Genomic DNA, 27116 nt, shown 5'->3' with positions numbered 1-27116 from the left:
GCCTCTATTAGAAAATGATTCTATGTTTCAAGCTCGAACTCATCTTGAAGCTCGATTTAAACCAAGACGATTCTAGCTATTCATGAGCTGAACTCCAATAGCTCATGAAAAGCTCAATTCGTTTCCACCCCTAGCTGTTAATAAAGTGGGCTAGGCAAGACTGAACATGCCAATGTTTCATACACATGGACTTACGGGGGGGTCCATATTGGCTTGTTCATCCTTGATAGGTTGCCTATCCCTAGGGTCTATACACCAGTCAGTTTGATTCAGTTGCATATAATTTTGTCAACAGAACTGAATAGCTCAGGTTGACTGCTATTCCAACAGAATCAGACTGGAAGAGACATAAAACTGACTTGTAATAGTGATTATTGGGGGGTCAGTTTGTTCGATTTCAACCCAACTGAGACCTTTTTGTCTTGGTTGGATTTAAGCCCATAACTAAAGGAGCTTTTATGTACTTGTATTTATTATTTATGGGAAAATATTGTTAATACAGGATGGGATGTAATTGTAAGTTGGTGTGAAAGTGCACTTTTTGAGGAGCAGATCCCAATTCAAGTTAAACCTCACAGTTGGCATAAATAATTGCTAGTACAGTTGCCTCGAAAACCTAAATCCTGTATCACTATGGCCTTTGGCAACTGAGGCATTACTAATTTTGGAAGATGCCATATCCTTAGAATCAAACATGTATCCGTGATTTCTTGGTTTGTTAAAATCATCACAATCGTAAATGGCTAACTCGAGTCATATTTGTAAATCAAAAGGCCGATATTGAATATGTAGGAGTGCAACAAAACCGAGTCAAGCCAAATTTCAGCATGTTATTATTGATGTGGGTTCGCATGTTGATGTTGATTTATGTTTTATTGGTGTGGTATGGGTCTTGCATGTTTCCATTACACATCTACTAATGAGTATTGTATCTATAATAATTAATGATATTATTATTTTGGTTGATAAAAAATTGAAAGAAAATGAAATTTGTGACAAAAAGGTCCAAAATTTATTTTCATTATTGCCACAAAATATACATATATACATATAATATCAAGAACAACACAATAATATGTCATGATATTTTAACCTTGATGGTCATCCCTCAAAAATTAACTAGCCGAAGTCCAAAAACCAGGTTGCTGGCGGATCGAAAGCCCAGCCAACTGATTACAGACCCCTTCCCTTGGAATTTGGAGTTTGCCCAATGATATTAAAGCATTTGACAGAAAATACAGGGGAGGTTTAATTAATTTACCCTAAAAAAATAAACCAGTTCATAAAGCATTAATCATTGTTAAATTTCTACATATATTACCAACTCACCCGTGGTATATAGGAGTTTTATGCTGAGCAAGCATTAATCCCAACAACCCAAAAGCTTCGATTCAATGAAAACTTACATGCATGCAGAATTATCATCATCAGAATCCTTTGCATCGCCAAAGGATAGAGGGCTTTCCGGTGTTGTCGGTGAAAACTGATTCAAATCCATTTCTTGAGTTTGTCCTTCCGCTGCTTGCTTTTCAATTGACAGAACCGTAACAATTCAGCACTGTCTTCGTGGGTCAAAGATGCATCTTTCCTACTAAAGTTCCCAATAACAACCACAGGATTTTTCAGCTTTGACCAAATGATGTGGAGACGCATTGAGATTGACTATTAGGTGATAATGAGGCTTTAGACGATTGCCCATAGAATTCCCCTTCGGATGGTTTTAGCTGGTCCCTCAAATTTTCGTCCCTTTGTGTTGTTTGAAGTCAGACATTCATCGGCAGGTTTTCTGCGTATCTACAGAGATTGAGATGTAAAACGATAAAGAAATCAACTTAGATGCAGAATGGTTCTAATTTCTAAACAAGAGTTTCCAAATAAAAGTGAAGACTTTAGTACCCAGCTGAACAACTTGAGATGACCAATTGGAGAGTCTAGCCCCTAAATGCATACAAAGGTTAGGGCTATTCCCAATCTACCTCTTCCAAGATCCCAGATAGCTGGGACCAATATTGGATAATGGCTTACTATATTTTCTAATTGAGAAGCTGGTCTTAAACCTGAAAACCCAAAAATTCACTTCTTTAGTAAACAAAGTTCAAACAAACATGATAATGAGGCTTTAGACGATTGCCCATAGAATTCCCCTTCGGATGGTTTTAGCTGGTCCCTCAAATTTTCGTCCCTTTGTGTTGTTTGAAGTCAGACATCCATCGGCAGGTTTTCTGCGTATCTACAGAGATTGAGATGTAAAACGATAAAGAAATCAACTTAGATGCAGAATGGTTCTAATTTCTAAACAAGAGTTTCCAAATAAAAGTGAAGACTTTAGTACCCAGCTGAACAACTTGAGATGACCAATTGGAGAATCTAGCCCCTAAATGCATACAAAGGTTAGGGCTATTCCCAATCTACCTCTCTTCCAAGATCCCAGATAGCTGGGACCAATATTGGATAATGGCTTACTATATTTTCTAATTGAGAGGCTGGTCTTAAACCTGAAAACCCAAAAATTCACTTCTTTAGTAAACAAAGTTCAAACAAACATGGTTTCAGAACTTTCTGAGTTCAACGAAATGCTCTGTAACTCCACCTTGATCAGCATATGACAATTTGTAAATGGGGTATTGCAAACCAGCCACTGTGGATCTTGGAATGCGAACCACAAAAGTATCATTATCCAGAGCAGAATATTGAAATTAAACAAAAATGAAAATTAACACCCGTTTAGCGGAAACCCACTTGGGTTTACAAGGAGATTTTGCATAGAGGAGATACCTGCAAAATAAGTTGATTGCAGGGAATTAATACCAACCGGTTCAGCAAATTTAAGCTGCAACAGAAACATGTATCTTAGGTTATGTCAACGGGAGGAACAGAAAACAAACACAAGCAAAACAATAAATTAATATATTTAGATATGTAAGCATGAACTACTAAGCAGTTAGCATACTTGCTCAAAGAAACCCATGTATAAGAAAACAAGATAGAAATTGAAATCATACCACAGAGCACACTTGAGCTCCAAACCCATCTTCTGGAAGTGAAGTAACCATGAATTGAAGAAACGGCAATAGTTCAGAGAGTCCTCAATAACTGGTTTGGTTGTCACACGGAGAGGAGATGACAAGCAAAGCCGGGGAGAAGAAAACCAATAGTGGTTGTGTACTATTGGTTGGTTCAGTAATTATTCAGGATAAATTATTTAAACCTCCCTTGTGTTTTCTGGTAAATGCTTGAAGACACTCCAAATATTGTAATATCTATGGGAAAACTGGGAATTTTAAAGTGCTTAAAAGCACGGCATTATCATTTTCAGTTATGTTCTTAACATCAAACTAACGGAAGGGGTCTCTGCCCAACTTCCTATCCTCCCATGCAACTCAGTCTTGGGAATTCCATCTTCCCTAGCTTGGCTGCTATTTGTTTAATTTTTTCCAAAATGCCGAGGGAGATATTTGGGGAAGTTATAGTAAGGAAAGGTTAAAACATCTGTCACAAAACACGGGAGGTTTATGAAAGTTACCCAAAATTTCCTCTTTGAACCCTCATAACTCTATATCAGTCATATTAATTTTCATCTCTAAACATTCCTAATATCTGTCCAACTGTTCCTACGATAGAAATTTTTTCCTTTTTTATCTCTCTTGCCTGTTTATTTTAAGGCTTTCTTGATTCTTTCAATCCATTTTCTCTAAATTCTAATCCATGCTTCCATTTTTTTGTCGACATGCTTTTATTTCTCCAATCAGTCCAACTCTTTTATTAATCTCTTAAAAATTAACCCTCCAGAATCATTAGAACTGTTGTTTTCCCTTTTAACATGTGCAGCCACTAAAGCATCTGTTTCAATGAACAGTACTGGGATGATATGTTTCCAACCTGATTGTCTGTGGTGTAGAGAACCTTAAAATAAACAGGCAACAGTATTGGCTTCCCCCTGATTGTCTGGAAGGTGTATTTAGCTCTCGGCCTCTCACCTTTTCAACTGCCCTAAAAGAAGAGACAGAATTATGTGGAGATGCACTAGAGAAGCAGTGATCTGGACCAAGGATTAAAATATCATTAGAGTATCGTATCGGACAACTTGGATATAAATACACTTTGGAAACGCATCGATACGGATGAAAAATATGGATACACTAGGGTAATACATAAAAGTTTCATAATACATTAATAATATTAAGTCTAAGGTCAAATAATCATAAATAATGTATAAATACATAGAGTCCAAAATGCAAAACATATTTTACTATTATATTTTAATTAATATATCAATTATTTTCGATTTTACTATTTTTACTTTTTGACATTAACAAAGAGGTCAACCAAATATTAAATTCTCTATGTAAATTAAAATATCCATTAATAATTTATAAAATGTATAATCTCAACTTAAAATATATCAAATCTATTAAAACTTCTAAGATACAGATCATATGAAAATTCATAATTTTTAATTTTTAAAATGATTATTCCATTATTATATTTTTATTCCTATAATTTTCTAATTAAAAATCTTTTTTGGTATAAATGTAGATTAATAGATTTGATAGATTTAATTTAAGATTATATTCTTGAGCATTTTGTAAACAATTTTTTTTTCTGAATAATAAATATGATTTTATGTGATCTAAATTATATATCATGTGCAAATTTATAAATCTTAAGTACTAAAACAACTATTCTCTTATTAATATTATATTTTTATAAATTTTTGATATTCAAAAAATATTTTGGTATAAATGTGGATTTGATATATTATTTATTTCTATTATTTTATAAAATACTGATTTTAAATATTACTTTTTAATTTTTAGTTGGAGTTAACTGTAATATGTATTATTTATTTGAATTGCATTTAAGTAATAAAGAAATAAAATCTATAATCATTTACACATAAACACAAAAGATGGAGTGGCATATTGGTTTACAGGTGCGGACGTTAAGCTCTCCCTTAACTCTTGATTCGAGTTTGAATCCTTGCAACTTTCTTTTTCAGTAGAAGAGTATGTGCATGTGCATTCGCGTCCCGCGGGTAGTGTATCGCTCTATATTGACCCATATCAATATGTATCGTCCGATACAATGCGATACTGACTGATACACACCCATATCGGCCCAATATACACGACTGACAAGATACATCTCCAGTCGTAGTGTATCCCATGCCGAGCACTAATGATACCAATACGATACGCCTCATATTGAACGTATCGTATCGATATTTCAATCCTTGATCTAGACAATTTAGGAGGAAAGGAATCCAAGAATCTTTGAAAACAAGGAAAGAATTAAGGAAGTTGTGATTGGGGTGATTACTCTATGAGTAGCGCATTGGGTGAGCACTTTAAAGCTCTTTGCTGACTTTAAGGTTGAAGGCTTCTTCAGATCGTGGGAATAATTGCAGGTTCTTCGTCCAGAAGACAAATAGTTCATGAGGCCCGGTCACCTCCATGTGTTGTATGGGCAATCCTGGACCATCAAGTATTGGTGGGGTAATTAGGGAAGAAAATGGAAACATTCTAGCTTTGTACTCAGGTCCTATTCAGCATGGAGATGTGGTGAGCAGACCTGTTCACAGGTCGGGCTTCGGACCCAATTTTACACTGTCTCGGGCTTGGGCTTCGGACCAGGTTCATTAGAATTTTGACAAAAGCCAAGCCCGAGCCCAGCCCATGCACAGGTCTAGTGGTGAGTGAGATCAAAATTATCTGCAGCAGTCTATGGAGTAGAGAAAGCTAAAGAAATGGGGATTACTAAGCTGATTATTGAAGGTGATTCAAAAGTAGTTGTGGGCTGGCTGAAAAAGGGGGAAGGAATCATATGGAAGTTAAGGAATGAATTCAGGAGATTCAAGTAGATTTCTAAAGACATGAGCCAAATAAGGCGGATTAGGAGATCTGCAAACAGTTTGGCTGATGGTCTTGCAAAGCAATGAATTCAAAGATAATCTTTGTTCTGGGCAATTCTGTAAATGGTGAATAGTTTCTGTTTGGGCTTTGTTTTGTGCCCACAACTCTTTGTTGTATCTCTATTTTTTAATCTAATGAATCAATTTTGTGTTGCTGATATTCTTATCCTTTTTTCTCTGTCCCCCTACCTTCTCTTTGTATTTTCTCCTCTAATGGTTTATTAATAAATTTTATTTGAAAAAAAAGGTATATTGAAGATGACATGAAGTTAAGACAATAGGAAAAAGAGTTTGTCCCAAAGCAACTCAAGTGACAAAGCAAGAACTGGTAATCCTACATTGTTTAGCAAAAGTACATACTCTTTATAGGGAGCATTAGATACTTCTTGGGTAAGAAACCTTAAGTAGTATAACAAATTATACAAAGAAAGAATTGTAAAGTGTCTTGAAATAAGAATACCACACTAGCTTCCCCACTCTTTCCCCCCTAGACTGGGCTTCTTGGAATAAACTGCTTGCAAGGCTAATCCTAGCGAGGATTCACAGGCTTGGCCTATTAATATACACTTCAATGCCTCCAAATTAGTTGCATCAAATACCTGTTTTGATGAAAATGAAATAGTTAAAACTCTAGCATAGATCCCAACATGATATCATCTAGAAAGCTCTATTAGTTGTCATAAAATAGACCAAATAACAAAGTAAATTAATTGTGAAGCATTCCTTTGCATCTATCTTTTAACCAAAGCCAATAAACAAGAACTGGAACCATACCATGTGATGTATGTTTTCAGATCACAATTTTGTTGCAATTTGAACCATTCATAAAAGACAGAAGCTACTTTATATATATATATATATATATATATTACTTTTAGCATGTATAACAAGAAGCTCTACACAGGGATTAATCACATGATATTGGAAAAACTTGTAACCAATGAACCAGTATCACAAAGTGGCAACCAATCAGGTGGTATTAATCAAAATTCATGGGGGTTGTTTGATTGGTCAAATACCTTCTGGTATCATGTATTTCTAATGAGCATAGATTTTCCCTTAATTAAATTGATTCTACTGAGCATAGTTGTTAGGTGACAGTACAGTGCCTGCCAACCTAGGCAATAGAATCAGAGTAAACTAAATTCTAGGTTAGTTCCTTAGTTTTTTTTTCTTTTTTCGATAATAGGTAAAGTAAAATTCATTATAGAAGGAAATCATGTACAACAAGAAGCCGTACACAGGATTGACAAAATACTGCCCAAGCAGCCCTATACCCTCTGGCCCTGATTTACAAAATGATTTTCAACAGCAAAAAGAGAATTGTAATTTCTATCCGAACACTTTGTTTACAGTGCTTACAGAAAGCCAAGAACAAATTTTCCCACAATTTTCTGAAAAACTGAATCTGAAGACTTTGTTTAAGCTTGAAGATTCTCTCATTTCTCTCCTGCCAGGTGCACCAAAACACTGCTGCAGAGGTCAGATTCCAGGCAAGCTTTCCTTTCTTGGATAGTCCCCTTAAATACAAGCTATTCACAAAATCTGCTACTGATTCCAGGCAGCAACCTTTCACCTCAAAAAGGCTCCAAGACCACACCTCAAAAGAAAACTTACAATGAAGCATCAGGTACTCACAGATTCCTTATGCTCCTCACGAAGCACACAGTTAGTGGAGTCCAACTGCATACCCTTCCTCACCAAATTGTCCTTGGTTAGGATTCTATTCAAATAGGTAGTGCACATAAAGAAAGACACCTTTGTGAGTACATTTTGAAATATTCTGACCTTCCAACCTGGATAAATAATTGTAGAAGGATTTAACTAAAAAGATTCCAGATTTGTCCCAAACCCAAAGCCTTCTATCCTCTCTTCCCAAGTCCACTTGGATGCTATACAGCCTCTGCAGCAAATCAACCATTGCCTCTACCTCCCAGTCATTCAAATGCTTCCTGACCTGAGGGGCCCAGACCACTTCTCCATTATGCACCTGCATATTCTCAGCCACACTTGCTTCTTTGTTTGATGCTACCTCATAAAGGGAATTATAAACTTCCTTCAAAGGTCTGTCTCCACACCACACATCTTCCCAGAATTTTACTCTAAAGTCGTCTCCAGTTTTGAACCGTACCCCTTTTGAGAAAAGGTGTTGCACTTTCTCAACCACCCACACTGAGCACCCATAATTTTGATTTGAAATGCCCAGCTCCCACATTGAACTACTAGAGCCATACTTTGCCTCCACCACACTTCTCCAAAGACTTCCCTGATTATTACCAAACCTCCAGAACCACTTGCTCATGAAGGCCATATTGACATCTCCCACCCTATGCACACCTAAACCTCCATGCAATTTGGATTTACATGCCTTAATCCAGTTTACTAGATTGTATTTTTTCTTCTCATCCTTCCACTCTCTCCACAAAAAATCTCATTTTCTTTTCTATACAGTTTGCCACACTAGTCAGAATTGGGTACAAACTACAAAGACAATAGGTAAAATGGTAATGAAGAAAGCACACTTTTTAGCAAAGTTATTTTGCCTCCATATGACAGACACTTAGCTTTTCAAGAGGCCAATCTCTTAATTCTTTTCTATTCTCTCCACAATAGGCTCCCATATTGTCTTGGAGTTACATCTTGCTCCTAGCAGCATTCCCAAATACTTAGATGGAAACCTGCACACATTGCAGCCCCACTCTGCCCAACTTTCCAGCTCTAGAACTTCTCCCACAGCCACCAGCTTACTTTTGTGAATGTTCATATGTAGACCTGAAACTACCTCAAACCATTTGAGAAGTGCCATTATGTAGCCAATCTGTTTGCTAGATGCATCACCAAAGATCAGAGTATCATCGGAAAACTGCAAAAAAGGAACCTCCACCCTCTCACTCCCTACTGCAAAAGCCTTCAACAAAACCTCCCAAGACAGCCCTTCTAATCATTCTACTCAGGGCTTCTGTTACACAAATAAACAAGGGGAAAGAGGGGCCCCTTGCCTTAGTCCCCTTGAACTTTTGAATCTCCCACAAGATGTTCCATTCACCAAAACTGAAAAGGTTGGAGTGGTCGTACAAACCTTCATCCAGTTTCTCCATTTTGTACCAAAATTCAATCTTTCCAGCACATAATCCAAGAAGTGCCAATTGATGAAGTCTAATTTACATAATAAGCCAGCCCTCCCACTTCTTAGCCTAGAGTCAATTAACTCATATACTACCAACGTCCCATCCACCATAAGACATCCTTCTACAAAAGTTCCTTGATTATCTGCAACTATGCTCTGCAACTGACTTTAGTCTCTTTGCTAACATTTTGGCAAGTATGTTGTAAATACTACCTATCAAGCTTATTGGCCTATAATCCTTGAGCTCTTCAGCCCCTTTCCTTTTTGGAATGAGAGTGATAAAATTTCAGTTCAGACTTCTTTTAAGTGTTGCTGGATGATAAAATTCCTTCACCTCATGAAATCCCAGCATTGTTTAAAAAAGGCCATAGTGAAGCCATCAGGACCCAAAATCTTGTCCCCTTCCATCTCTTTAATTGCACCCATACCTCCTCTTCCCTGAATTCCCTCTCTAAACCTCTAGCTTGCTCTTCTGAAATGGTATCAAAATCAAGCCCATCAAGTTTGGGCCTGTCTTATCAGTTCTCTTTATACCGGTTTTCATAAAAGCTCACAATATGATCCTTGATCCTGCTTTCCTCCTCAACCACTTCCCCGTTCACTATCAATCTCTTATGGAATTTTCCCTCTTTTTAGCGCTAGCCATTTTATGGAAGAACTTCATTTTTTTTTTATCAATAACACCAGCTTCAATAAATTAAAAGAAAAGAGGGAATATGGATACAAGGGGGGAGATAAAATATCTTAAAACCCCAAAAATAGAAAACAAAGGGAGTACAAAGAGAAAAGATTAAAAACTAGCCCAAAAAACAGACTCCCTATTCACTCCTTGCTCGGCCAACCCATCCGCAAATGAGTTGGCACTCCTCTTCACCCAGCTGTACTGAATCTCAATGTCCCTACCCAGCCATAAGAACTGTTTTTTTTTCATTGTTAAAGTTCCACAAACCACTGTCCTCTGTCTTCAACCAACTAACCATCACTTTCGAATCACCTTCTAGGATCAAACGGCTAATATTTAATTGCTTTGCTCTTCGAATTCCTTCAAGCACTGCAAGGATCTCAGCCCTAAGAGAGTCACCTTCTCCAATAGAGCCAGAGAATAAAGCAATAACAATCCCTTCCTCATTCCTGAAAACTCCTCCAATCCCACAGGGCCCAAGATTCCTTACACTGCTGCCATCAAAATTCAGCTTTATAAAGCCCGAGGGAAGAGGGAACCGAAACAGACAAAGAGTCCTCTTGCATCTAGCAATGGAAGCAATCTCTTCCCAACTTCTTAGCAAGTTATCCACAGGAAAATCTTAAAACAACTCCAAAGATTTTAGCCAGTGGACAGCCCTTAAAAGGATTCAATCTAACAATTCTTCCAACGTTCCTTCCTTGTCGGAAAAAATATGTGAGTTTCTTTCTTCCCACAATGACCAGCATACTGCTCCCCTAATACTCCTCCACATAGTCTTCCCTCGCTTCTTAGGCCAACTGAAAAAAAGGAGAAAGCAAACCTTGGACAATCTCTAGAGGATACCAAGAACACCCAAAGCGGGAGAAAACCCACTCCCATACAGTTTTAACAGCCTTACAAGAGACCATGAGGTGGTAACCAGATTCCCCATCAGTTTTACAAAGAGCACATCTATTAGGAAATAGACAATAGTTGGGTCTCTTTCTCTGAAGTAAGTCTAAAGTGTTGATTCTTTCGAGGAAAATTTCCCAACAAGAAAAACCAACCCGATGAAGAATAAGCTACTCCAAATTTCCTTAACCGGAAAGGACAACCAAAAAGGAATAGGAGGCTGAGTTAAGGTTTCAAAGAATAAAGCACAAGAAAAGGTACCAAAGCTAGAAGGGGTCCAAAATCTGTTGTCTTCCTTAGCAGGGTTTTGGAAGACAATCTCAAGGGAGGCTAGCAAAGTTACCAAGCTATCCATGTCTGTATCCCTAATTGCCCTACGCAGGCCCAGGTTCCACCCAAAGCCAGAAGTGGAGTCTGAAGGGACCAAAAAAGAAGATATGGATTCATTTTTCAAGTTTGATAGAGCATAGAAGGAAGGAAACTGTTCCTTCAGAGGAGAATCCCCGACCCAAAGTTGTTCCCAGAATTTTATTTGGTTACTAGAGTTTAGACCATACCTGATCCAAGGGGAGAAAATTGGAAACAGATTGTGAATGGATTTCCAAGGAGAAGCAACTGAGGCCCTTGCTAAGATCCTAGCCATTGTCTTCCAGCCCATGTAGGCTAGCCACAATCTTAGTCCACAATTTATCCATTTCCAATGAAAACCTCCACAACCATTTCCCCAACAAAGCCATATTCCTTTTCTTGAAATTACCAATCCCAAGACCTCTTAGTTTTTTACACCTAGTGACCACCTCCCAACTCACCTTATGATCTCTCTTCTCCTCTCCAGGCTCCCACAGAAAGTTCCTTATTAATTTTTCCAAAAGATTGGAAACCTTTGAGGGGATCTTAAACACTGATAGATTGTAAACAGGAAGGTTAGCTAGGGTGGAGCTAATGACAATGACTCTCCCACCTAAAGAAAGATAATTTCTCTTCCAGGCCGCCAGACTCTTCTCAAACCTCTCCACTACCGGAGTCCAAAAGCTAACTCTCTTAGGATTATCTCCTAATGGGAGGCCCAAGTATGTCAGGGGCCAGTCCAAAATTGCAAAACCTAACTCACCTGCAAATTCCCTTAGGTCCCTTTCATTCGCATTCACTCCCGCCACACAACTCTTATCAAAGTTCACCTTAAGGTTAGATATCTGCTCAGAGTTGTATTGTAAATTTTAGATTCCGGATCCAATTGAAGTTCCCTCCTTCATAGAACAGGATAGTATCATCTGCAAACTATAGAAGTGTTAAGGGAACCTCCTCCCTTCCTACTCTCCACCCTCTTATCAAATTCCTCAAGTCTGCTCTATGGATCAACCTCCCAAGCACATCAACAATCAGGGTGAAAAGAAAAGGGGAAAGAGGATCTCCTTGTCTTAGACCTCTCAACACAAGAAAGAAAACCACAGTCCAACATAGCCCCAAATCCACTTACACCACCTGTCTCCAAAACCAAAACTCCTCAACACCTCCATCAAGAAAAACCAACCAACCAACCAAGTCATAAGCCTTCTCCAAATCCAATTTGCAAATCACTCCCTTCTTCTTTGACTTCCTAAAGCTCTCCAAGCTCTCATTTGCAATGAGAATCTGATCGGTGATCTATCTTCCCTCCACAAAAGCACCTTGGTTGGGTGCAATAATAGAGGGAAGCACCTTTATCCTGAGAGACAACACCTTTGCAATGATTTTGTACAAGCTAGTCACCAGACTGATAGGTCTAAAATCCTTTGGTTGTGATGCATCTTTCTTCTTTGGGACCAAAGCAATGAAAGTTGAGTTCAAGCCCGGATTTATTACTCCCCTTCTGGGGAACTCCTCAAAAACTGATCTAAGATCATTCTCCAAAATATCCCAACAATCCTAGTAGAAGGCCATTGTGAAAACATCTGGACCCGAAGCTTTTGTCCTATCCATTGAGAACATTGCTTCCTTTATCTCCTCCATATCAAAACTTTTTTTCTAGCCACTCTCTCTTCTCTGCACTTAGAGTCAGCCAATCCAATCCTTCCAATCACACTCTCCCATTCATAGGCCTACTAAAAATAGATTCGAAGTGGTTTACTAGAGCCTCTACAATTTCTGCCGGGTGGGGACAACACTGCTCCATCAACTTCCAAATTAGAGATGAAATTCTTCTTTCTCCTCCCATTTGGCACTGAATGGAAAAACCTTGTGTTTCTGCCCTCCTTTAGCCACCTACACCTGGATTTTTGCCTCCAACTGATTTCCTCCTAAACCAAGATGTCCTCCATCTGCCACCTCAAAACCCAACTCAACTTCATTTCTTCATCTCCAAAGGAACCTCTCTTCCTTCATGTCCAAATCATCAATTTGCTCCACCAGAACTTGTTTTCTCTCTTCTAATCTTCGAAACTCCAGCCTATTCCACTTATTTAATTGTGATTTTAAGTATTAGAGTTTCTTGTGGAACCTCATTCCGTCCCAGTCAACTACCGGATTAGCTTGCTCCCACCACACTCTGATCTTCTTAATGAAACCCGGATGAGTCAACCACATGTTTTCAAACCTAAAAGGGGTAGGTCCAACTCCTCTTATTTCCTCCTTGACCAACACTATAGGCCGGTGGTCTGAAGTAAGTCTTGGGAGGAGAACCCTAGAAGTAATATTGCCCCAATGTTCCTGTCAATCTGTTGAGAACAAAAAACTGTCCAACTTAGAGCAAATTGGCCTTGATTGAAGGTTGGACCAAGTGAAGTTATTATTTAGGAAAGAAAGTTCTTTAAGTTCAAAAGAGTCCACAAATTGGCTGAACTTCCTCATACTTGTTGTCACTCTCTGTCTGGGGTTGTTGGTTTCCTCTGTAAATCTCACTACATTAAAATCCCCTCCCACACACCAAGGTTCATCCCATAGGCCTCTAATGTCACTCAATTCTTCCCATAATTTCTCCCTCTTCCTATAGTCATTTGGGGCCATACACTTTTTTTTTTTGATAAATAACATCAATTCCATTAAAATAATGAATAGAGACAAGAAGATCCCCTTAGAGGCGCGAGGAGCAGCCTCTCCAAGCAACAAATACACAAACTACAGCAGAGAAAACATGAATGTTGAAATTAAAACAATAGTTACAATTGTGCCCAAAACAATGTTTCCCTATTTATCCCTTGTTTTGCCAAGACATCAGCAAAAGCATTAGCTGATCTCCCAACCCATTGTACTGTTATAGACATATTTCTTGTCATCCATTTGAATTTCTTTAACTCATTTTTGTAGCCCCAAGTGGCATCCTCCGAATTATTTAACCAGTCCACCACTGTCTTAGAGTCTCCTCCAATCAGAAGCTGCTCCACGCCCACTTCTTTTGCAAGAAGTATTCCTTGTATTGCAGCTAGCAGTTCTGCCCGAATAGAGTTCCCAACTCCTAAAGGGCCAGAGTAGATTAAGACAACCTCTCCAGCCTCATTCCTCAGTACACCTCCCATCCCAGAGGGACTCGAGTTACCCTGGCTACTCCCATCAAAATTCAGCTTCAAAGAACCAAGAAGAGGGGGGACCCAGCTAGTTATTGCCCTTCCCTTGTAGGAGGAACAACTTGCTACCAACTTCCAATCCTTCCAACAATCAGTAAAAGTAAAATGGTTAAATAATTCTAGTCTCTTTAACCAATGTAAAGACCTAGACAAAATGCAGTCCTTTAAGGTTTGACTGCTTCTTCCTTTTTCTTGGAAGATTCTGGCCATACACATTTGTTAGTACCCATTCATACCCATCGTCCACTTGTCTGAACTTTAGGGAGACAGAATGATCTCCAATTAGCTCCTCCACACCTATGAGTAAATCTTCTTTCCACAAGGTCACAATCCCTCCCGAGGAACCCCACGAGGGAGCAGCCACCCACTTTATACCCCTAGAACTCCACACACTCCTTGCCCATCTGCAATCAAAATCTATTCTTTTGGACTCCTGAAGCATTACCACATCCAGATTAAACTTCTTAATTATCTCTTTAATTGTCGCTCTCTTCCTAATGTTGCCCAACCCCCTCACATTCCAACTTAGGATTCTCATTGAAAACTCTTAGCCTTAACCCTAACTCCTCTAAGATCTAGTTAGACCCTTTTCTTCTATCCCCTTTCACCTCAAACTTCTTGTCCCCCTCAATATCTCTTTTCAATCTCTCCACTTCACTCAGCTTTCTCTTCTTCATCTTGTTGTCCTCTTTCTTTTGCATGTAGGCTTTTAGACCATTCGGGTTCTTCAGCTTGCACACTTTTTCACAAACTCTGCAACTGACTCTTCCCAACTAGTTTCCTCTTTTTCTGAAGTTGCACTCTCCTCACTCCTAGGAAACTTCTCATTCCTTCTCACATTACCTCCAACAACAGCCCTTTTTGTCCCCTCCATGCTCCCTCTCTGCACTTCCTTCCTCTCCACTTCACCCAAAAGGCTCTCTATGATTTCCCATATTTTTGTCTCTCTGCAAGTTTTCTCACCCACTCCCCCCCCCCCTTGTGGACACACTGTGGCTTCCAAACCAAGGGCTTCCAACTCTTGGTTGGGAGGAGAATCTGGAACAAGGGACACAGAGCGCTCATCAGTAGCCAAAACTGAATCGACAGAGTTGAGGGATTTACCTGAGGCAGAGATGTGAGGAGAGAGCGTAGGCGGAGTGGTAGTCACTTCCTTTTTTGAGAAATTAGAGCACTATGTCTCCCCAAGTTAGGGGAAGAAAATCCCTGACACTGTATCAACGCCCTTTCTGTACCCAAGTATGTACCTCTCTGTGAGGTACCCTTGTTCAGCTCTGAGATGACCCAAGCTACCTCCTTTTTGGCCTCTTGCAAAGCACTAGAACTAGGGAAGGGCTCAACCAAATTTGGGTTAAGATCATTCACCCGCTCCTCCCCCTCCTCCTTTCCCTCCCCCACCAAATCAAACAATCCAGGCTAAAAGAATCCCTATTCAGTTTTTCAAATAGAGCTTCGTTTGCCGCATTGCCTAAACTCCCACAGGCTTCCGATCTTTCATCATAGTCAACATCTGAGCCGCAACTTATCCAACCTTGGTCAGCCTCTTCCTTCTCTTCTGTTCTAACTCTCAAATAGCACAAGTTCGAGCGATCGAAAACGTTGTGTTTTTGCGCATCACCGGCCAGCCATTGAACCCAGCACAGAGGACGGCGTCCTTTTGCCTTGCTCGCCATCTGAGCCCCTCCAAAGTCAAGAGGGCGAGACCTAGACGATGATAGATGAATGTTGCCATCTATCATCGCCCCATGCCTACCCCGCCCCACGTGATGACTTAAGTTGTCACATGGGCTTTTAAAAAAACCACCCGATGCCTGCCCCGCCCCATGTGAAGGCTCACCCACTGACCATCTGGCCCAGCCTTCCTTAAAGCCGATTCAGACAATGACTTTGAGCTCACCTGAACCTTACCCCTTTTAGCCACGTCAACATAGGAGAGACCACCCTCTTTAAGCAACCAAACTTCAAAAAAACTTGAATTAGAAGCCTTAATAGGAAAGCTTCGAGACTTGGGGCACCCCTGTGACTATTCCCCTTCCTCTGTAGTTCACCCACACGCACCAGGCTTTCCTACCAGCCCCTGAAGGCCACGTGTACACCAACCTGCAGTCTCGTCAACTCCTTCAACCTTTGTTCATCTTCCCCAGAGCGAGCTTCATCTTTTGAAGCTAACCAAACCTTGTACCAACCATCTTCTGAGAGAACTTCGAAGGCGCGAGGCAAGTACTCCGGCTTGATCCCAGCAACCTTTAAGTTCCACAGCTCTCAAGTTTCTTAAGTTAACCTCCAACAGAACTACACCCAACTCTCTGACAATTTTCCTCAGTATTTGATCGTTCCAAAGGTTGAAAGGAAGACCAAGAAGTTTGATCAAGAAGCTGCCGACTCAAACTTCCCTCTACAAGGAATGTACTGAAATTCAGTTTCTTATCGCCAATATCTAATAAAGCTTTCTTTTTAGCAAAAGTCAACAACACTACATCTTTATCTAAGCCCAACCTCTTTGCAACTACTTCTAAAACCTTCGTCCAATCTTCTATCACCCTATCTGCCACTAGGACCATCCTCTTCTTCCAGTTCCCACTCCCGTCTTCCAAAGCTACTCGTCGGAGGACAGTCGAGCTAGACACCAAAACTTCAGGGTAATGCTTAAAGCAAGGCACCTGATTACAGAGGACGGAAGGATTACAATCCTTCAAGCCAGAGACTTCTTCCACTCTCCCTTCAACCTCCAGAAGAAAAGCCTGAAGATTAAAAGCGAAGGAAGCCCACCTCTCCGCTTCTAGCCTTCCGGAATACACAACACTTGCCTTTTGTTATTACCAAAGAGTTCGGTAACCATTATAAACCACCTGTTTTCATTCCTCTTTAGCACAATTTCAAACCTCTTATGCCCACAAGTCAACGAGTTTCTCCAACCTTCTTCCCGTAAAGAAATGACAGTTCCATCTACAAAACCTTTCAACCACACACACGCCTCCTCCAGTAGGAGAATTGTCGCCCTGCTCCCTTCTCTGATTTTCAAGTGAACCTTCCCCTTTGTCCTTCCCTACTCGAATAGAAAAGATTTGGCTTCATGATCAACTCCAGTCTCCATTTCTCTGCCAGTTTGAACTTCCTCTCCTCTCCCATGGTACAAGTGAGATTAGAATACCAATGTCAACCCTGCAAAACTCATCAGAATATAAAGCCATTCTCGGTCATACGTAGTATAATCTTTCATAAATGGCAAGCCAACTCGAATTGATTGATTTGGGTTTCTGTTATTTAACTTCATATAGATTGAGTTTTTCTTTTTTTCCTCAAAGATTTGAAGAACTTCATATTTTTATCTCCCTCCTTCAGCCAGAAACACTTAAGAGCATTGCCTCCATCTCACTTCTTGAAAAGCAATTTTATCAAACTCCAATTTTGCATCCAATCTTTTCCTCCGCTCCTCCTATGAGTTGTCTTTCTTCCTCTGCTTTGTCAATCCCTGAAATTGGTTCTAGAAAAAACTTCTTTTGATCCACCCCTTTAAAAGTTTCTTTTTTCTAAGTTTTAATTTGATCCTCTAATTATTTCAGCTTTTTGGTGATCACATGGCTGGCTCACCCTTCCACCTGTAAATCCTCCCACCACTTTCTCAGCTAATCCACAAAACCTTCCTCCTTGAGCCACAAATTTTCAAACCTAAAGGGTGAATGCTTAGGCTATAAACCACTACAGTCTAGACAAATGAGGGTGTGATCAGAAAGAGGTCCTTTTTTTTTTAAATAAGCAAGACTTCATTAATCAATAGAGTAAGTCAGTTCAGTTACAAGCTTCCCATGGAAAGGCGCAAGCTGTGTCCTCTCCAAACTACGTGAATAATTCAGAATATATAGAGAACAGATTAAAACTACAGTTAGGCCCAGTACAATTGTTCCCTGTTTGTACCATCAGTCATGTCGTTTGCTGATCTCCCCACCCACTGTATTCTCACAACCAAACTCCTAGTCAGCCAATTGAACATTTTAATTTCATTCTTAAAATACCAGACTACAGAGTCTGGATCTTGTAGCCAGCTCACTACCACCTTGGAGTCCCCCTCTATTATCAGTTGTTCCACTCCTATCTGAATTGCTAGTTGTACACCCTGGATAGCAGCTAGGAGTTCTGCACTAGTAGAGTTTCCAACTCTTAGGGGACCAAATAAATGAGAACCGCATTACCTCTCTCATTCCTCAGTACTCCCACCACTGATGAGCCTGGATTACCAAGGCTACTGCTATCAAAATTCAGCTTCAAAAATCTTTCAGGAGGGAGTTCCCAATCCACACTTACTCTAGACTTTAAAGATGAGCAATTTGCTACTGCTAACCAATTCCTACGAATATCATTAAATGAGAATTGGTGGAATAAGTCCAATGATTTTATCCACAAGATCACCCTATTTAGAATGCACTCCTTCAGCTCTTCTAGGCTTCTCTCCTCTTGGAAAATTCTGGGCTTCTCTCTTCTATGATGCCAAGGGAAGAAAGAAGGATCAAAAATCAAACTTACATTAGCTGGCCTAGGCAACCTGCACCCAAATAACGAGAGAAGCCACTCCCATAACTCTGCAGTAAAGGGCAACAAGATATTAGTAAATAGTGACAATCCTCACCATGAGACCTGCAAAGAATACATCAAGTAGGTGAGAGACAAAGAAAAGGCCTTCTTTTTGTAGAATATCCAAGGTGTTTATTTTCCGGTTATACACTTCCCTGCGAAAAGCTATAACCTTAGGGGGAGCGGGACTGCACCAGATTTCCTTGATCGGAAAAGGACGGTTGGGGGAGATTGAGTAAGGGACTTAAAGAATGAAGACAAGAGAAAGACCCATTCAGCCAGTGTGTCCAAATCCGTTTGTCAAGTTCAAAAGGGTCCAAACAAACTTTATCAAGTAGGCTTATCAAATTTGTTAGACACTCAATTTCCTCTTCCCTTAAACCTCTACGGAAACAGAAATTCCGGTTAGGTGCCAATGGATTTGTCAAAGGGGAGTAAAATTTTGAAACAAAATCCTTTTTATACTGAGAGACAGAGAATAGAGAAGGAAAGGGGGCCTTCAAAGGGGCCTCTCCAATCCAAATATTCTCCCAAAAAAGGACAAAGATACCATCACAAACATCATACCTAATAAAACTGAGAAATTGAGGAAGAATACCATGAATTGCTTTTTGCCAAAGTTGCCCGCTGAGCTACACCAACATCCCATCCGTTTTCTCAGCGACCATGAATACTACCTACCACCTCATGCCATAGTTGACCATGAATAATACTACCTACCACTCCACAGCCACTTCCCCAATAATGCCTTATTTTTCTTATCAAGTTCCCTAACCGCAAGCCCTCTCCTCTTTGTTCTGGCAAACAACTTTATATCAAAAAATACTTAAATTTGATATATTTAAAACATTATTTTCAAAAAAAAATTATTGTTATCTAAAATAAATTTTGGGGAATCAGGTCCCCGCAGAGAACCCATCCCCGTCGGGGATTGGGGATGGAGGACAAATTTTATCGAGACAATGACGGTTCAGCTCAGGGTCAGAATTTGTAGGCCCAAAGTACTGTTGGGGTAGGTGCCAGCTCGGAATTGATGCCAATTCATGGAGGGGTGTTGGTGCATAGAGTGTGGGTTGTTGACATTTTGAATGTTTATAGCTCTGCAGTGGAAATCAGAAATCTGCATTGGGCCTGTCCGTACTTTTCCGAATTTTATCCCCAGCGGGGATCAGGGATGGGGATGGGGGTTAATTTCAGAATAGGGGTCGGGGATAAAGAATATGATCCCCACCCTGAACCCGCCTCATTGCCATTCCTATCTCCATGTTGACACTAGCTACACAACTCTTTCCAAAATTAATACTCAAGTTGGATGACCTCTCAAAGCTTCAACATTTCTATTGGCAAAACCTCAAGAGAAAGGTTGAAGAGCTTCTCTTCCCATTCTGTAGACACCACAACCAACCCAATTTTACCAAGGTCGCATCCTCCTAATTGTTTGTCCAAGTATATTTGGCACCCAACAAAAGTAAATCCACCAATTCCCACCTTCCCATGAAATCTGTAAAACCCCTCATTCCTCTACTTAATTTGTTCATCCTTTTTTCTCATAATTGAAGAGAACACTACTGAAATCTCCTCCTATCACCCACGGTCTGTCCCAATCCTCCTTTATTGCATCTAGTTCAGCCCAAAATTCAGCCCTTTGTATTATCATTTGAGCCATAAACTGAGAAAAGAACAAACTCCCAACCTTCTTCCAGGATCCAAAACAAAATTGAGGTTGAGAACCACCCCACCTCCTTACCCTTTGCCTCTAATGAATTTACATCCTAGATCACCACCATGCCTCCTACTATGCCAATAGATGGAAGAAACTCCCAATCACAATCACACTCTCCCCAAACATTCCTTATTGTCTGAGCTTCCATTACTTCCAGTTTGGTTTCTTGGAGACAGAGAATATCCATTTTCCATGATCTTAAATGGGATCCTACCACTATACTCCTTCGTCCTGAATTTAGGACTTTTATTCCATGATACTAACTTCATTTAAAAGGATAAAGGTTTAGGTGTGCTGCCCTAGCCCTTGCTTCACCCCCATCAGTCTCTGCCGCTTCTTCCTTCCTTCCCACTCTAACTGCTGACCCTACATTGTCATTGAGGGCCCAAGAGAACCTAAACAATTCCCTCTCTATTCTCCTCCCCTTTCTTCCTCTCCCCTCTAGCACCCTCCTCTCTACCTCTATTAGATACACCTTCATTAACCCCTCCATACCTTTTAAAGATACCCCCAAGAAAGCCCCAAACTACAAATATTGCAAGAGAACCCAAGCAGAAGGTTCCTCAACCCAGATTCTATCCTCAAGTGGCATCCCTGACCCTTCATTTGTACCTATTTTCCTTGCAGCTGAAAGCCTGAAACAAAGACCTCACCAACCGACAGCCACTCCTTCGTTGGTAAAAAAGTAATAGGGCTCACATCCGGCAACTCTTCTACAACTTCCAATGAATCTTCATCCTCCCCTTGCATGGCCTTCACCATCTCTGAATCAGTGAGAGCCACCCCAACTTCTTCATCTACTGAGTTAGTCTCCTGGTCCTCTGACCTTTGTTGATCATACCTAGTTGAAGGGCATTCGATGGCATCAAAAGGAGCCACTAACTCCATCTTGAGTTGTCTTTTCTCCTGAAACCCCAGCTTGAGAGCCCTTGTGGCTGAGGAAGCATTCAATGACGTAAGGAGTTCAGCTGGAGGGTTTTAAGGCAATTTTTATTGAATCAGTTTGCTCTTGGGCCGGGTTCAAAAATGAAAATGGCTCACTAGACAAATGGGTTAGTTCCTTAGTTTAATGTACCTACATATAAATTGAAAAAAACATAGCAATTATCTTTACTAATAACATAAAATTTCCTCTTAAAACATGGGAAATCATCATATCTAAAAGGCAAGAGTATTTTAAATCTATTAATTTCAATATTTTGAAAATAACACTATAGTAAAATAAGTATTTCATAAAGCAAATCCATATCAAATAAGCAACTAAAAAACTATAATTTTACAAAAGAGAAAAAGAAAAATGAACAAAGCAGCTATTTTATTTAATATCAGAGAGAGAGAGAGAAAGAGTTTGTAGAAAAGAATAAAACTCTTTTATCCTTCTTTCCTTCTCTTCTCATAACCCTTGGATCTTTATAAATTTCAATAGTAAACATTAAAACAAAGCATAAGTGATACATATAATATATGACAGAATGCATCAACACACATACTGAAAAGATCCAGCTATAGTAATAATGTTATAGTAAGGCATCTGTCTTGTGATTTTTTTTGCACAGACAGGTACCTTTTTGATATAAATCAAGGCATTCAAACTACGCACCCAACCAAGGATGCCTAGTCACCTAGGCAATATTGATGAGTAAACTCCACAGTGCATTTATTGCATGTACAAACTTTACTATATTTTTTGTATACCTTACAATGGTCAACATCCTCCAGATTACAGCTGGTCTATTTTATGTGAAAACAATATTTTTGGGGAGAGTAGCACTGGGAATAGCTCTCATTTACACAATTGGGGATGGGAAAATGATTGTGTTCTCCTTGTACTTTATTCATTCTGATTCTTTATTAATAAATTTCATTGATCCAACCAAAAATTGTCAAACAATATATAAATCCAAATATATTTTGGCTTACACAAACATTAAAGGAAGTTTTATTTAGCATATCTTATAATATGTTGAAATTTGAAATGAACTTTGTAAGGCACAATTCAAGCTATAAATTTTGCAATGCAAAAGTTCACTAACAAGAATTTCACGGGTGTAAATGAAAACTTACAGTGAAAGATCAGCAAGGATAAAATCAGCCTCAGTAAATCCTCCAAGTGCAATGCGAACCACAGTAGCAATTTTTCTTCTTAATGTTTCCATTAGAATCATGAATCTTGTCTATCATATAATTGTACTGGTAATGTCAACTCTTGTAAGGGAGGAATATTCTCAGCAGCAAAGAGCATTATGTGAGGCATTCTCTTGTCATCATGATCATAAAGGACATTTTGTGCATGAAGGTTAGGTGAGCAACTACGGTTGATGAATCTCCCTACATTCCCATATTGTGCTGCATCAATGGTGAAGCCCACATCCTCCACAACTTTACTAGGACTTGTTTGCAAATCTGGTACCAAAGTTGAGAGTTGATCCCAAAGAGTGTGGTCATTGTAATTGTGCCTAATATCAAATAAATACTCATCATTTTTGGTTCTTTTCTTAGTCTCCTTATCCTCAAGCAACTTTCCTATATACTCACATATAAAACTTCCAGATGGAATGGAAGTTAAGGATCTGACACCCCAACCCCTGGATTCGGATTTGAAGATCTCTAACTGGAACTTGATGCCATGTTGGCTAACTCTGTTATGGCAAGATGAAGGGCACTTGCATGAAGAACCACACTCATAAACAAGGGGTTTTACTTCCACAATAGCACCATTATAGTTGAAAGGGATTTCTCCTCCATTCTTGGCTGCACATGAACACTTCTCCGAATCTGAGCACCCATCTGTACAATCACAACCCCTAGGAGGAGATGGGTTGTACCAGTTAGGGTATATCATCTTGGTTATGTACTTGAATGGAAGAGGTTTCTCATCATCTATGGTGTTCACAGCACATATTGGAATCTTCTCTTTCCTATAAGAAATGTCATGCACACAAAGACCATCACGTGCTTTTAATTCCTTCAACTTCTTCACTTCTTTCAAAGCAAGCTCTGGCTGACCTTGAATTCTTCTCAGTTGATATTTAAATACAGAAGAGCCATAACGTCCTTTTTCCTGCCAAAATTTTTCAACCTTGTACAGCCCATCATAGGTGTATGTTGCAACAAACTTACCCCTGGTGTCCAAGGAATCAGAGGCCTTCATTTCTTTATAGCCACGAATAACCCTTACAACAGTTCCTGCATCCATGCTATTCTTCAGTGACAGGTTTCCTCGCTCAAGCTTTTGATCTTCGGCTTGCTTATCTCCAGTTGCTGGCTTTCCTCCTGAGCCAGAATATACCAAGACATCGGAGCTGTCCATGTCATCTGCATAACCACCAGAAGCCATAGCAACAATACTTGTTGCAAGGATTTTTCCACCTTGATTTATATAATCTATACCACCTTGAAATGGTCGATGAAGGCCAACAATAGCAAGTTCCACCCTGTAATGAAACTCATCACCAACTTCAACCCCGGGGACAGGTCCCAAGATCTTCCCAGTGTTAACCCATTTGTTTTTATCCTTGAGAAAACCTGAAGCTGCAAGGTCAATTCGCTTGGAAGGATTTCCTTGATCCTTTGACTTTGATTCCTCTTCATGCAAGAGCTTTCTAAATATCACTTGGAAGAGACGTAGAGTCTCCCTGACTTTGTTACGGGCACTTTTATCACTTGAAGTACTAGGACCAAAGGGAATCAAGCTCAGCTCCAAGTCCTGTGATCTTTTAACTATGGGAACATTTTCAGCTTCTTCTCCATGCTCTAGGAAATCTTCCTTGTCCCTGAGAACCATTTGATCCATCTCTTCATAAGAAGTCTCCCTGGCAACCATTTCACCCATCTCGTCGTAAGCAGTCTCCCTGACAACCATTTGGCCCATCTCTTCATGAGCAGTCTCGTGTGTGGGTGAGAACTTCTTCTTCGAAGATTTTCCTTCTGAATCTCTTGATCTGTCTTTCCTTTTCCTGGAAGCAGAAGCAGATTTATCCTGCTCCCCATTTCCACTTTTCTTCGCTTTATTCTTGGGTGTACCAGTGGTTGGGGTAGATTGAAAAGCCCGTCTTCCCTGCCTCCATGGACAGTTTGGCGCAGCCATCAGAGCCTGCACAATAACCCTGTTATCATACGAACCAGAAGAATCTTCCAGTTGAGATTGACTTGTAGCCCGACTTCCATCTTTAGACTCCACCACAAGCTTTAGCTTATGACTTTTGTCCTTATCATGTTTTGCTGATTCCTTACCCTCTTTTCCTTCCAAAGCTCCAACCCCTCTCTCAACTTTTTTACTGACTGATGAGAACTTGTTCAACATACTCTCTCTCAAAGGTTTCATGTTAGTTTCTTTTGTATCTTCATGTTTCAACTTACTCTGGGAAGCTGTTCTGACTCGAGCCCTCTCAATTTCTTTATTTACATTCCCTTTCATTTTGTTGTTTTGATCATCTCCATCCCGAATTTTATCTTTGCATTTTTTGGCATCATTCCTGATCTCAGAAGGTGCTTTCTCTTCAAACTGCTCAGTCATTTCTCTGTTTACATCCCTTTTGTATTTATCTTGAGCTTCTCCCTTAACTTCATTGGTAATATCACCTTTCAATTTGCTATTGATATCGTTTTTACCTTGAATTTTATCTCCAATTTGTTCCCTGCTGGAGTTTTCATCAACCAAAGACTTGCCTTTGGATGAAGAAATGACTCTCAAGTGTATTTCCTTACTTACAAACAGAGCATTTCTCCCACAACCTGGTGGGAAATCTCGATTGGCTGAGATTCTTCTCCGAGGAGGATACTTCTTTAACAACTTCTCATTCTTATCTTCAACAACAGGACTGGATGGTCGAGTCTGATCTGAGAAATTCTTAGATGATTGCAATTCCAAAATACTGGTTGCTTGTGGTTCTGAATTTTTTAGTGTGTTCAACGGTTCTGGCTGATCCAAAGCATTTGGCAGAGGCTCTACCCCTTGTGTTGGTTCACCCTCTTCTGCCTGACCTGAACCATTCGACAAATCAGGAGCTTCAAAATTCTCAGTAAAACCAACATGTATGGCAGGGCTAGGTTCTAAGACAGCAGCACTCTCAACCCCATATTTTGAGTCTACAGCAGAAACAACTGCAATAGGATCTCCTTCTGTTTGACTGTCATCAGTTCCCGGTGCAATTCCTCCATATCCTTTGGCAAAATCCGAATCAGCAGGCATAGGCTCCAAAACAGCAGAACTGTCCAACCCAATTTGTGAGTCTTTGATGACAATATTTACAACAGCATTTCCTTCTCCTGAACTGGCAATAGTTCTAGGCACAAATCGTCCACATCCTTTGGGAAAATCTCGGTTTGCTGAGATCTTCCGCCTCCTATACTTGGGAGGAAAATTGTTAAGCACATGAAAACCGTTTTCCAAGGGATGTTTTTGCGACATCTCAGCATTACTGCTACTACCATTAACTAAAGCACCAATTTTGGATGGTTCTGTGGCAGTTTCTACTTCCTTCATTTCAATCTCCACCATATTAAGGGTACGCGTATGGCTAATAACAAAAGAAAAAGATCAATCAGAACAGAGATGGTACTAGAGAACAGCAAAGAGTTTCAAAATTGAACTACAACGAACCTAAACAGATAAAAAAGAATTCATATTTGGAGATTCAATCTACGCAATTTGTTTATTAATTTTTAGGTGTTCTACACATCCATGCTTGAGCATTCATACGATCTAATATGCTACCTACGGTGACAACCCGGAATTCATCAAACTTGAAAAAAAAAATAGTGAACACACAGAAAGAACAAGACAATCACTAAAAATAACAACCAAGGCAATCCAAAATTGCACCTATCTGACCACACTACGCCGTGGAAACGATAACCGACAAACCCTAATCCATGAAAGGGGCAATAATCTCATCAAGGAGATGAAATTTGAAGACAGAATAAAAGAAAGGGCAATTACCAGAATCTTCGATGCCGCGAAAACGCGAAAGGTGCGACGAAGGTTACCGTGAGGAGAGAAGTAAAGGAATGGTCCGGTGGTTCCAGCAGTGCGAGATGCGAAGGCGAGAGAATCCGTTATAGACTGACCATAGGAGAAACAATCGTTTGCATAATAGCTACTTCGGAACGTCTGCATTTTGACACGCCATAAAATTCCGGCGACTCCACACCATGATTCGCCACGTTATTAGTATTTTTCTCTTTTTTTTTTTTTTGGGTAAAATGCAAAATCCTCTCCTGAAGCTTAGTTTGTGACAATTATAAAAACTCCTTTTAACAAAATCCTTCTCTAAATTTTTAAAAGATCAAACAAAAACTTCACTTTCATCACTAATTCCGACGAAAAACATTAAACCGATGCGTCAACTTTTCCAAATACCCATTTGACTCTAATAAAGTCGCCAACACACCCCCAACAAGCTAGCTTTCTTCTTTCTTCTTCACTCAACACATCCCCCAAGCGAGCTAGCTTTCCAAATACCCATTTTACTCTAACAAACGTTAAACAATCATCACGTTCTGCATAGTCGACAATGGCAACATGTCTATCTAGAGACCAGCTTCAGTCAGTGCAAGGCCAGTTCGAACATTGTTTGAACAGTTTTTTCGAACATTGTTTGAACAGTTTTTACAGCTTTGCATCGGGAACATTTTCCATACTTCTATGCTTTATTTCATAGGGAAAATAT

At 39.8% G+C, this 27116-nt stretch overlaps 1 protein-coding gene across 1 annotated transcript; it reads right to left on the bottom strand.

The window, feature by feature from the left end:
* Nucleotides 1–1224: 1224 nt before the first annotated feature.
* Nucleotides 1225–26841, bottom strand: LOC148848372 (uncharacterized). Its single transcript, XM_088951215.1, is given in 7 exon segments — nt 1225–1794; nt 2106–2230; nt 2776–2830; nt 6372–6510; nt 22510–22641; nt 22643–25964; nt 26387–26841. Coding segments are annotated over 2 exon segments (3405 nt in total). The 5' UTR covers nt 25946–25964; nt 26387–26841; the 3' UTR covers nt 1225–1794; nt 2106–2230; nt 2776–2830; nt 6372–6510; nt 22510–22539.
* Between the last annotated feature and the right edge of the window lie 275 nt (nt 26842–27116).

The sequence above is a fragment of the Nelumbo lutea genome, chromosome 6, assembly GCF_056320005.1.
Source record: "Nelumbo lutea isolate HS-2025 chromosome 6, American lotus-T2T, whole genome shotgun sequence".
In the NCBI taxonomy this organism is placed as follows: Eukaryota; Viridiplantae; Streptophyta; class Magnoliopsida; order Proteales; family Nelumbonaceae; genus Nelumbo; species Nelumbo lutea.
The sequence above is the reverse complement of the archived record's forward strand: the minus strand, read 5'-3'. Positions and strand labels throughout refer to the sequence as shown.